The 12,036-nt window shown below is 42.3% G+C and overlaps 1 protein-coding gene across 4 annotated transcripts in view; it reads left to right on the top strand.

Moving 5' to 3' along the window:
• Positions 1-2,231, top strand: part of SPECC1L (sperm antigen with calponin homology and coiled-coil domains 1 like) — a 50,232-nt gene extending 48,001 nt beyond the window's left edge. For all 4 annotated transcript variants that reach the window (XM_061603031.1, XM_061603032.1, XM_061603030.1 and 1 more), the window contains one exon: positions 1,301-2,231. In XM_061603031.1, coding sequence (XP_061459015.1) covers positions 1,301-1,390 — 90 coding nt within the window. In that variant the 3' untranslated portion in view covers positions 1,391-2,231. The remainder of the gene's footprint in view (positions 1-1,300) is intronic.
• Positions 2,232-12,036: the final 9,805 nt, after the last annotated feature.

Here is a 12,036-nt window from a genome sequence, read left to right on the forward strand (position 1 = left end):
GTATGTATGGTGGCTGATGCTATTAAAATGCAAGATGGAAATGTAAGTTAGTCCCCATTTATTTTGTAAGAAGTACCGGGGAGGGGGGGGGAGGTCATGAAGACCACCATGCACAGAGAAGTGACCACTAAGGTAATCCTTCCCTCCCCAGCAGTGATCCCAACAAAATTAGCCTGCACACACTGCTCTGAGCTTTAAGGGAAATGTTCTCATTGGCACCAATGGGGAAATCATACAAGAAGATATTTTTGTCATGACTAGTTGGGGAGGGAAGGGTTAAACTGGTCCAGTTACTGCAGTCCCAGTTAAAATTGTGGGCCCCTGTGCCTATTCTTAACTTTAAAAAACAAACAAACTCTACATGCTTTCTAATGACACATTTAGCATTGTGTCTAGTTTGATCCTCTGACTGCAGGAAATCTGTCACATGTGCCATTTTGTACTTGTCACAGGGGTCAAACCTATATTCTGCTTGAGAGTTCAGAGGAGGTAAACCTATCAAACAAATTTAAAAATAGCTTTCCCTGCTCCCTGTCAAGTCTCTGCCAGCCATTGTGTGTCTGTTCACAATGGGGAATGCCACTGTGGTCAACACTTTCGAAACGTGCGGTACCATTCCAAATGTTGATGTGTGGCAGCCTGCGGAGGTGGAACTGGCTTTGACCCAAGTGGACCGTGTCTGGCGATAGGAGCGCTCTGGCTGGCACTTTGCAACGGGGACCTGATGCAGAAGGGCAGAGCCTTGCCTAATGAGCTCCTGTGGGCCCCCTGCCAGGCAACCGCAGCCAGCTTGGGGTGGGGGTGCAGAATGGACAGCGATGGTCCTGAGCTGCTTTTTAGTTCTAGCCACCCTCGTTCCCCTCCTTGCAAAAACCCAGTGGCATGCATTGTCTCGCTTTTCTCCCATCACTCCCATCCATCGGCACCATTGACCAGGGAACACTGTGCTTACAGGAGAGCAGCAGAAATGCAGCAGTCACTAGCGCCATTAACCATGGCCGCCCTGGGCTCCTGCTGGGAGGAAGGACAGGATATAAATCAAATCATCAATCAATAAATAATATCTGGGTACTGCAAAAACATGACAGAACTTGTAGTTTAAGCCACACACAAACTGTTGGCACATGAAACTACAATTCCCTAACATGCTTTGCTTCCCGCCCTGCCCCCCGAATGCCCCCGGATAAGCTCAGCAGTACAGAAATAGAGGCAGAGCCTGCACAGTTTTGCTTATTAACCATTTGTCTTATAGCTGACCAGAAACCTTGTTTTGCTCTTCCCCCCCTCCTCCTTTTGGTAGGACATTAACGAGATGGTAAGGACAGAGCGCCCGGATTGGCAGAATGTCATGCTGTACGTTACAGCAATTTACAAATACTTTGAAACCTGAGAGCCTGAATAGCAAAAGAGGATGTTGGGGAAGCAGAATCCCAACATAGCATGCTGAGCTCAACCAACGTCTCTCGACCTGGGATGAAACTAATGGACCATTCTGAGTGGCTTTGGTGAGCAAGGCTCTTCATTAACCCAGCGCATGGGCAAACCCAGAAAGCTAAACTAGCTGGATTAAATTATTAGCCTGAAAAAGCCTGAACTTGACAAATGCTCTTTTGTAAAGGCCAAGTGTCACAAAGCGTCCATACATATTGGGAAAGAGTGAACTGAACAGGATGCCAGAGAATACTTCAGGGTGGATGCTGAAATGCAAGAGAAGAAAGCCTGTCTATAGGACTGTGTTGCAGAGACTCTTTCTTCATGGAAAATGCCCCTGGCACTTGCAGCACACCCAAATATTTGGGGGGGGCTCTTAATCATAGCCTAGTTATTGCCTTATTATATTGCCATGCCCTCAAAGTGCACAATTCTTATAGGAAGTACAAGGGTGTTTTTCCCCACCTCTGTTGAGTTCACCTGACTGAAGATGGTGTCAGATCTTGGCCCAGTCTCAGTAAACGCAACAACACCAAGGATCTGAGTTCAAGCCTACCTCTTCTCCATGGCTTCCAACTTCATGACTGGATGAGCTCCAGCATTGCACATTTAATTCCCAGTTTTAAGGATACTACTATATGTAGACGAGTTGACACTTGTCATTTGTTGTGCTTCCAAAGGAGTTTAGTTTCTGTGGAATTTGCTTTACTTTGGCCTTCTACGCATGCTTGGCAAAGTGTAACTTTTCTTTTGCAGAAGTTCAGATGAAGCATCACCTGAGATTAAAATGGTTGAAAAGATTGTTTTGGTCATTGGATAGGTTAAGCTCCTATTCAGAAAAAAACAGTTTCTGCAGTTAGCAATAATTATTTCTTGTCCCTGTGGTCTACAGGTAGCTTTGCTGCATATTCCAATGTGCTTGTCTGCCGAAAGTTGCAGCTGCCTGTCCTAGGTTTATTTAAAAGGACCTTCTGTGGGTTTCCCTTGCAGGACTTAATTAAATTAATGGTGCACGTACAGCAGCAGTGATTTGTAGATTGTGCTTGTTAACTAAAAATTGACTTCCTTTAAGCCTAGTTTAAAATGTGGGATCCATGCTAATGAGAGAAGAAAATGCAGAGTCCAGGATGTTTGTACTGTAGTGCTGTGCCCATCTGGTAAAACTCTCTGGGAGAAAAGCATTAAAGCAAGTGCCTTACCTGACTCTGAATTAAGAGACGTTGCAGTTCCAGGACACTGCACAGAAGACCTAACAGCTCCTCAGACATCCAGCAAGGCTGCCATGGTCCTGTCCTTCTCTAAGAAGCCCTCAGCACCTGCCATCACTTCCTAAATGCAGAGCAACAGTTTGGCCCTGGGGAAGATCCAGTCGCTGCTGTGGAGATACGCATCTTTTGGGTTTTCCCTTTTTAATGAACTTCATTGCCCTTTGTTTATAGATGTATTTAGCCTTTTCCACCAACAGCCCAACTAGAAATAATGATTTTTGCAATCCTTTATGTGTGGCTGGAACTCTTAAAGGACACTTTTGAATGTCATAGGCATATGAACTGTCAAAAATGTAGCACAGCTCCAAGGCCTGCTGTTAAAGGGCCACCATAACAGGAAAGGGTGCCAAACTGTATCTTGGGGCAAGTGGAAATAAACTCTGCACAATGTAGCCAGATCAGCCTCCTTGTGCCTTCAGTTCCTCTTGCCCTGTGTGTGATTTTGTAGTGCAAGGAATACATCAAAATTTGTACATGGCTATAAAATTGTTGGTGACCTAATATAAATGTTTCAGTTCAGCGCCTACTTTCTAGTGATTTTCCTTTCCCTCTCAAATTGTGAGGCCAATGGTTCCTGCAAATACTTAAAAGGACTTTTGCCTGCAAGGGAACAGGGTTAACATTTCCCTCTTGAGGGAAACGATGTTGCAAAAGTTTTAAATGCAGCCTGCCGTTGGGGGGGGGGAACCCCAAAGTTTTTCCTTCAGATTTGTTAGCCCTAAAGTGAGGTACGAAAACAAGATCATCATCACCATTTTATGCTTTCTTACTGTTGTGGTACAAAGGAATTTGCTTCAGGTCTCTTGCTTGTGAACTTAAGATGTCTGGTTGCACCACTGCACACCTTTGTTTTATTTATTGCATTGCAATTGAAGAAGCGTGTTTTTCCCCCTAGTGAACTGCCTTCCTCCTAAACTCAACAGTAGCTTTGATTTTATGGATGTGCCTGAGCCCAGTGGCAATAAGACTAGTCTTGAGCAGAATCCTCCTTAGGAACTCTTGCTCTACAATCAAAGGGGATAACCGATGAGAAGGGCATCGATTACAAGGAGAACTCAGTTGTGCAAGGAAGCAAAGGGCAAACACTTAAGAATGGAAGTCTGCATATGGAGCAAAAAGAAAAAAGTATGGGTTTCCTTGCACTGATTATCTGAAACCTTTTATGGTAAAGACTGGACTATGGAGAGAGACGATTTCATCAAGACAAGAAGCACTCAAAGGGATGAAAGAAATTAAGTTTAAAACATACATCCCATTTTACCATAGAAGATTGGCTCAAGGAGAAAGTTTTTGCTCTTGGTTAGATAATTAGCTACATAACCATTTTTGGAAAAAGTATTCTTCAGTCCTTTCTTCACTTTTTAAAGACCAATTAAGGAACATGTTATTGTAAAGTATATTCTTGCTGGTTTTGTTTTTGTTCTATTAAATATTTTTAATATACGTTAAAAATAACCAGTCTGCTTGATTTTTCAAATTGCGTTTCCTTAGGTACTTTGCAAATGCCCCTGCATTTTAATGTGTGTGCTTTATTTATAAAAGCATTTATACCACCTATTACAATCAAGATAAAATGATAAAACAATAATACATTGAAATTGCAATTATGTAAATACAACTGATAACCCAAAGGCACCATTAATTCCTGACATTAAGCACCATTTTTTGAGAAGTCCCAAAATATCACCAGCATTGTGATTCCATAGAAAGGGGGCTGCCACAGAGAAGCCCCTCCCCACTTGCCACTAAACAAGGTTACAGCACAACCGAAGAAACCTCTGTGGCTGAGTGCAGTGCTCAAGACAGGGCAGGAGCAAAAGAGGCACTGCATTTATCCTGGTTCCAAGTTATTCAGGGTTTTCTAAGTTATTAAGCTAAAACCAAAACCTTGAATCTAGCCTAGTTACTAACTTTGTTTGGCAGAGATATATGCAAATGAGGATAATGTTGTCCTCGAGTGTTGCCTAAACCAGGTGTACAGGTCTGAGAACCCTGCCCTGTCAGTCAGCCTGGAGCACCTTACAGCACAATACTGCCAGGAGTGGGGTGGGCAAGGGCAGGGCAGCTTAAAGTGGGCTCCCGGTTGTTCCTTTGGGTGGGGCAAGGCGCAGTCCCACCTGCTTCAGCTGATGGTTGTAGGGGTGCACCTTGCTCAAGGAGAGTGAAGTGGTTTCCTTTCAGTGGACGCCTTTTCTCCCTCCCAGCACAACTTCCTGCCTCTGACATCACAGAATGGGAAAGAAAAGCACAGAGAGCCTTGCAGAGCGCAAAGGATTTTGACCAGTGGCGGGTGGGACAATCACCTCTCAGTCATGCAGTGTCATAATGATGGTGTGTGATTTACGTGTGGATTGCCCTGCTCGCCCTGGATGTCTCTCTTCTCCACTCCATTCTGTTCCCCCTCCCACCCAGCTTTCAGTCCCCATCTCCCCCCCCCCATTGATCAGCCACTGATCAATGGCCACTGCGTATGCTCGAACCACATTGGGTTGTTTTGCGGGGTGCAAACCTTAGGGTTCTGCTGTGCATGCTGCTTCTTCCCTCTTGTGAAGGGCTATTGCCATTTGGCTCCATGACCAAGGATTTAATTGGGGTTGGCAAATAGGACTGGCATATCACTAGGGGAAATGTTAGCACCACTTCAGCAGTGCTTAGTATCAAGGCCCTGCTATTTGTTTTTATTCTATTGTATGTATATAAAGATCTATATCCTGCCTTTCTAGTGCTTACACAACACTCAAGGCACCTAAAAACAATTAAAACCAGCTATAGCATACAGCAGTATTCCTCAGATATGACCAAACCAACATAATAAAAATGGAGGCAGGTGCAGCAGAGATAACAAAGGCATCAGATTTTTAAATATCCAGACAAGCTGACCTAAAAAGAGGGTGTTTGCCATGGAGGGGGACATCACGAGACAGGGAGCAAGAGGAGCGTCACTGGGCAAGAGTTCCACCCTTTAGGTGTGTCCACAGAGAAGGACCTTTCGTTTGTCCCCATTCCACCAAAGTCTGGGCAGAGAGAAGAGCCTCTCCCTTGGATCTTAGGACATAAGCAGGCTGCTGGTAGAGGAGATGGCCCCTAAGCTATCCTGGACCTAAGCTGCTTAGTGATGTAGAGGTTGTCACAAACACTTTTGCGTTGACAGGAGTTGGCAACCTGTGCAGCCCTGGCAGGGTGCTTGGGATGTGGCCCTGTCTTGTGACTGGACCACTTGTTGATAGGCATCAGCCAGCTATGTGGAGTGCACCATCTTCCTTTATCTGGCACTACCAGATTGATCCCTTTGCTTCTGCTGGGGCAGCATTTGGGCAGAACGTCCAGCAAGTAGTGGTACGGCACAAAGGGCATCCCCTCCCACCCACCTGGAGACTGTGGACACTTTTGCTGAACATCCTGGCCTCCTGTGACTGGGAGAGAAATGCTGGACTTCCCTGTGGGATCTTTCTATATACAGATGGGTGACATACATCAATTTCTTGGTGTTTAGGGGCTCTCACAGCTGAGAAATAAACTCAAACTCTGGATATAGACACCATTAACACAGGAGATCCTAATTATTCTAAATACAGAAGGAAATCCACCAATCTCTTGTTCAGAAAGTACAGGACTGGGCTAGAGTAGTTCAAGATGTCACCCCCTTTGTGAGCAGAAAGAGCCCTTGTGCAGAAGTCGGATATTTTTTCAGCTTTCTAATTTCCATACTCCTTGTATGCACAGCAGTCTTCGTCAGCCTCCATCTGTTTGGGATTACAGCATGGCCATGCTCCTCTCAGCCCTAAACAGCATGCAGCTAATGGGAGCTGCAGTCCAAAATAGCTGGAAGGCACCAGGTTGGCAAAGGGTATCTTACAGTCTTCACCATCACCCTCCATGGGTAACATAGTTCTCAGGCCATGCTGTGTGATCTGAATAATTATCCCTGTAATTTTGCTGGAGAAAGGTAGCTGTGGTTAAATAACACCCCTGCCCACAGAGGTCAAATATTACAGATTATTGCTGAGGAAATGAGTTCCTGGTAAGGGCATACTAGCCAGACTACATTCTACCCTGTGTGTTTAGTGTGCATTGAAATTATACTCTGGGTAAGCTGACTGAGGCTGGAAGCCAACCCTGCCTATCAAGAGGGCAGATGAAACAACTGTCACTTTTTGCCTCGAGCATTTCTTGTTGTGGCTGCAGCTGCTGATGCTCATTCTGAAAGGCAGCCCTGAGGAAGTCTTGCAGATGAGAAAAGGGAAAAGGCTGGTTTTCATCCAGACTTCAAAACGGCAACATTCACACCTTGGTGAGTCCCTTCCTTCCTTGATGTGATGGTTGTAAAGTTTAAAATAGCTCCTCTGTCTACAGCTGCCTCCTTTTTAAGAATTTGATTCATGAAAACTAGCAACTTACACATACAATCTTTTCTGGGATCTCATTTTCTTTCCGTTTAGCATGTCCGGTCTTCTGAAGTCTAGATACTTTCTTTATGAAATTAAAAGCGGGGCAGTGGTGATTCTCAAATGTGCCTTTGCAATTAGGTGTATGTGTGTGAGAGAGAGGGTGGGGCCTTTTAGGGAAGGATGGTCCATGCTTGTCTTGTGTGTGGTGATTACAGAATTGCTTTACACTGTCTCTATGCAAGTATAATTGCAAACACATTGCCATTGCCCCAAATACATTAACCTGAAAACATGATAAAATTAAATCCACAGCAGTGAAAAGATCAGCATGTGAGGTTGTTGACACATCACTTTCCAATAATTGGCATGGCAATGGGCAACAGTGTTCAAAAACTGAAACTAGACAAGAGTTTTAACTAGACTGGAGTGGCTAACCTGTGAGCCTCCAGATGGTGATGGACTACAATGCCCATCAGTCTCAGCCAGCAGAGCCAATGGTCACAGATTATGAGAGTTATACCCCATTGACATCTGGACTGTTACAGGTTAGCACTCCTGAATTAGGCCTGCTAAACTTTTGACTTGCAAATGAAGAGAGTTGTTAACCCACTTGCAAATCTTGTATAGGTGACAGCATTGCTCTACCATTGGCTTATGACATGATGAGGGCCCACAGCAAAATGACAAAGCATATGCTTTGCATGTTTAAAGGTCCCAGGTTCAGTCTCCAGCATCACTATGTAGGCCTGTCTGAAGCCCTGGAGAGGCACTGCCCATCATTATATGTAACATTGATCTTAAATGGACCAATGGGCTGACTTGGTACAAAGCAGCCTTCTCTGTACCTAAATATACCTTCTGCCAGATTCTACAGAGCTCAGTCCCCCTCCCCCCCCGCTACAAAACACTTGAGTTAGTAATTGGTGTGGGTAAGATGCCTTTACAGTGTAATTCTGTGAATGTTTGCTCAAAAATCCCACTGTGTTAAGAACATAAGAAGAGCCTGCTGGATCAGGCCAAACGGAGCCCATCTAGTCTAGCATCCTGTTCGCACAGTGGCCAACCACATGCCTTAAATGGAAGTCTATAAGTAGGATCTGAGCACAAGAGCATTCTCCCCTCCTGTGGTTTCCAGCAACTGGTATTCAGAAGCATACTGCCTCCAGCTGTGGAGGCAGAAATATAGCCGTTGTTGTTGTTGTTGTTGTTGTTGTTGTTATCATTGCTGTTAAGCATCAGTATCAGTATATTAGTAGTATTTACATTTCTATCCTGCCCTTCCTCCCAGAAGCAGCCCAGGGCAGTAAACAAGGGACAAAACGCTAAAAACATCTCAAAAACAAAATATCTTAATAACTTTTAAAAAAAATCTTTTAAAAACATCTTTTAAAATATCTTAAAAAGCAATTCCAAAACAAATGCAGACAGGGATAAGCTTAAAAGGCTTGTTTGAAAGAGGAAGGTCTTCAGTAGGCGCCAAAAAGATAAGAGAGATGGCGCCTGTCTAATATTTAAGGGGAAGGAGTTCCACAGGGTAGGTGCCACCACACTAAAGGTCCGTTTCCAGATGAATTTCCTACCTAGAACATTACACAGGGTGCCACTGCAGAGAAGGCCCTTCAATTACATGTTGTTAGACTTCAACTCCCAGCAACCCCTGCAGCCAGCCTGGGGTGATGGGAATTGCACTCCAACAACAGCTGGAGGCCCCCACAGGTTCCCCAGACCTGTTTTACACTGATACATCAAATTCTTGTAGTTTATCTTGACCAGTTGGATGTTCTACCTGTTCTGGATGAGGTTACACTCCCCCTGAAGGAGCAGTTGCGCAGCTTGGGAGTCCTTCTGGACCCGTCCTTGTCACTTGAGGCGCAGGTGGCCTGGTGGCACGGAGTGCTTTTTACCAACTTAGGCTGGTAGCCCAGCTATGCCCGTATCTGGAGAGGGAACATCTTGCTTCAGTTGTTCATGCTCTGGTAACCTCAAGATTGGACTACTGCAATGCACTTTACGTGGGGCTGCCCTTGAAGATGATTCGGAAACTGCAGCTTGTGCAGAATGCGGCGGCCAGATTAATAACCGGGACCAAACAGTCGGAACATGTGACACCTATTCTGGCCTGCTTGCACTGGCTGCCTATATGTTTCCGGGCCCGATTCAATGTGCTGGTTTTAACCTATAAAGCCTTACACGGCACGGGCCCACAATACCTGATGGAGCGTCTCTCCCGATATGAACCTACCCGTACACTATGCTCAACATCGAAGGCCCTTCTCCGGGTGCCTACTCAGAAAGACGCCCAGAAAGCGACTACAAGAAAGAGGGCCTTCTCGATAGTGGCCCCGAACTATGGAACACCCTTCCTGACGAGGTACGCCTGGCGCCTACTTTATTATCTTTTCAGCGCCAGGTGAAAACCTTCCTCTTTGCCCAGGCATTTTAATATTTTAATATTTCTATCTTTTAGTATTTTAGTATTTGTATTAATGTTGTAAAGATAGTTATATGTTTTATCTTTTCAGAATTTTTTTTTTACTTTTGATTTGTATTTAATATGGGTTTTTATGTTAATTTTGTCTTTGTTGTATGTATAAACTGTTGTCTTGATGATTAGGTGGTTTTAAAATTGACTGTTTATATATTTATATTTGATGTATACCACCCAGAGAGCCTCGCTATGGGCGGTATAAAAATTAAATAAATAAATAAATAAATTATCAATTATTTACTGATTATTTGGGGTTTTCTAAAGTAAAGACATAAACATGCATATAAATACATGTTTTGGAATTAATTCTCCCCAGTTGTACCCCATGATTTGAGTACATCTTCTTATAATAGCAAAGTCTTCAATGCAAAGATTGAACAACAACAGGGATAAATAGATAGCCCCCATGTTTTACCTCTCTAGTTAGCCCAAATTACCTTGATAACTTTCCATTAACACTTATCTTCGCTTTAGGAAAATCATAAGCTGCAGAGGCCCATGTTGATAGTAAATTTCCACACTGAAATTTATTTAATGCTTCAGTTAAGAAAATGCACTCTATTCAAATCAGTGGTTTTGTGGTATTATCTGCAGTGTCAATTATATTAATAGCTGTACATGGTCCTTAAGCTGTCCACCTTTGAAAAATCCCTTTTGTTCTTCATTAATATAACATCCCAGGATTTTTACTCTGTTTGCCCTAATTGTGTCCAAAACTTTATAAACTTTATAACTGAACTTTTAAGTAGAGACATTATCCCAGTCTGCTTCTGTGTTGGAATTGCTTTTTAAGATTTTTTTAAAGCTTAAAGCTTTTATAAAAACGTTTTTTTAAAGATGCTTTGTTTTAATATATTTTAAAATCTGTTTTTAAGGTGTTTTAGAATGTTTTAGTTTTTTGTTTGCTGCCCTGGGCTCCTTCTAGGAGGAAGGGCAGGATATACATTTAATAAATCATAATAATAATATAATTAACATTCAGCAATGAGATGGGTGTATGTGACTCTACTCTGTGTCTTTGTGAATGTATGTGGTAATGTTATTTTTGCTTCTTTCCAAGTCTCTGGGATGTTTTCTTTCTTTTGATAATATCTGTAAGCAGTTATTTTAGAACTGATCCAAGCTGGGAGCCTTGTTTAATTTAATTATGTTAAGTGCTTATAATATTTCCTGTATAATAATTGTCCTATCCAACTCCCCTTTTATGTTCTTGTGTTATTTCTGGTATTTCCACTTGATGCAATAGTTGTATTATTTGAACGGGGGGGGGGGTTATCTGATTTATATCAGTTCTCAATAGGCCACAAATGCTTCCAAAACGTGTTCTGTGGTAGACAGAAATGGTTTGTTTTCTCTGATTTGTGGAATATGTAAAAGTGTTTACCTCTTTTGAACGTTTTTGCCAGGAAGTTACCAGAATTGTTAGCATATCCAAAACTGTTTTTGTCTGTGTAAAAATAAAAATGTACAGGCATATGATCTGCATAAATTCCAGAGCCAATTGTTGTATTTTTTTTTCAGACTCTTAATAAGGTCTGGAGTAACAAAAATGTAATCAATCTTTATATAAAGCTGATATCTATGAGAAAAAAGGGTAACATTATTTTCCATCAAATGGTAATTTGTAGGCTATATTTTCTGACAGATGGTGTCTGTCTTCAGACATCAATAAATGAATGGGATATAAGACATCTTAGCTGTTAGGGAATAAGCTATGAGTGGAAGCACCTTCTGTACCTATTGTTTTATCATTTACCAGCAGTCTCCTACCCAGCGTTGTTCAGGAATTCTAAGAAACTAAAAAATCAGTGCAGTTTTGAGAGGATCAGTCTGCCATCTTGATTAAAAATGACATCCAATTATATCCAAACACAGACAAAAACCTGCTCCTTGATCTCAGGAATCATAATGTAAATTTGGTTATATTACCTTGAGAGGTGTCCAAATGCATAGCAAACAACTTTCCAAAATACAGAGTGCACTGATATCACGGGCTACCGTTATGTCCCCTTCTACCTAATTTAGAGTATCAGGCCACATATTATGTAGAAAAGTGTTTGCTTGTCATTTGGCACATTTACTGAGGCTATTGTTAATATTTTCCTTTAGCTTTATTTTAAGAAGGAAAAATCTGTCTTACCGATTTTTATTGTTTTTTTTTTGTATTCCTAAGGTTGCCCTACTTATCATAACTCCTTTGCTTTTATTGCTGGATAAATCAAATTACAGGATTAACATGTGCTATAGTTATTGCTTAGCCTGCATATTAGGGATGGGTTCTTCCAACTATTAATATTTAGCACCATACATTTAATTTTTATTCATTTGTTTCAAAGGAAAATGTTAAAAGAGAGAAAGAAGAAGGTCAGTGGCAATAATAAAGAGAATTATACTAACATTCTATTAATTTATTCCCCTGATGGGTTGCCAGCTTTGTAACTGAAAGTCAGGGAAGACCTCG

This window comes from Rhineura floridana, chromosome 19, assembly GCF_030035675.1.
Source record: "Rhineura floridana isolate rRhiFlo1 chromosome 19, rRhiFlo1.hap2, whole genome shotgun sequence".
In the NCBI taxonomy this organism is placed as follows: Eukaryota; Metazoa; Chordata; class Lepidosauria; order Squamata; family Rhineuridae; genus Rhineura; species Rhineura floridana.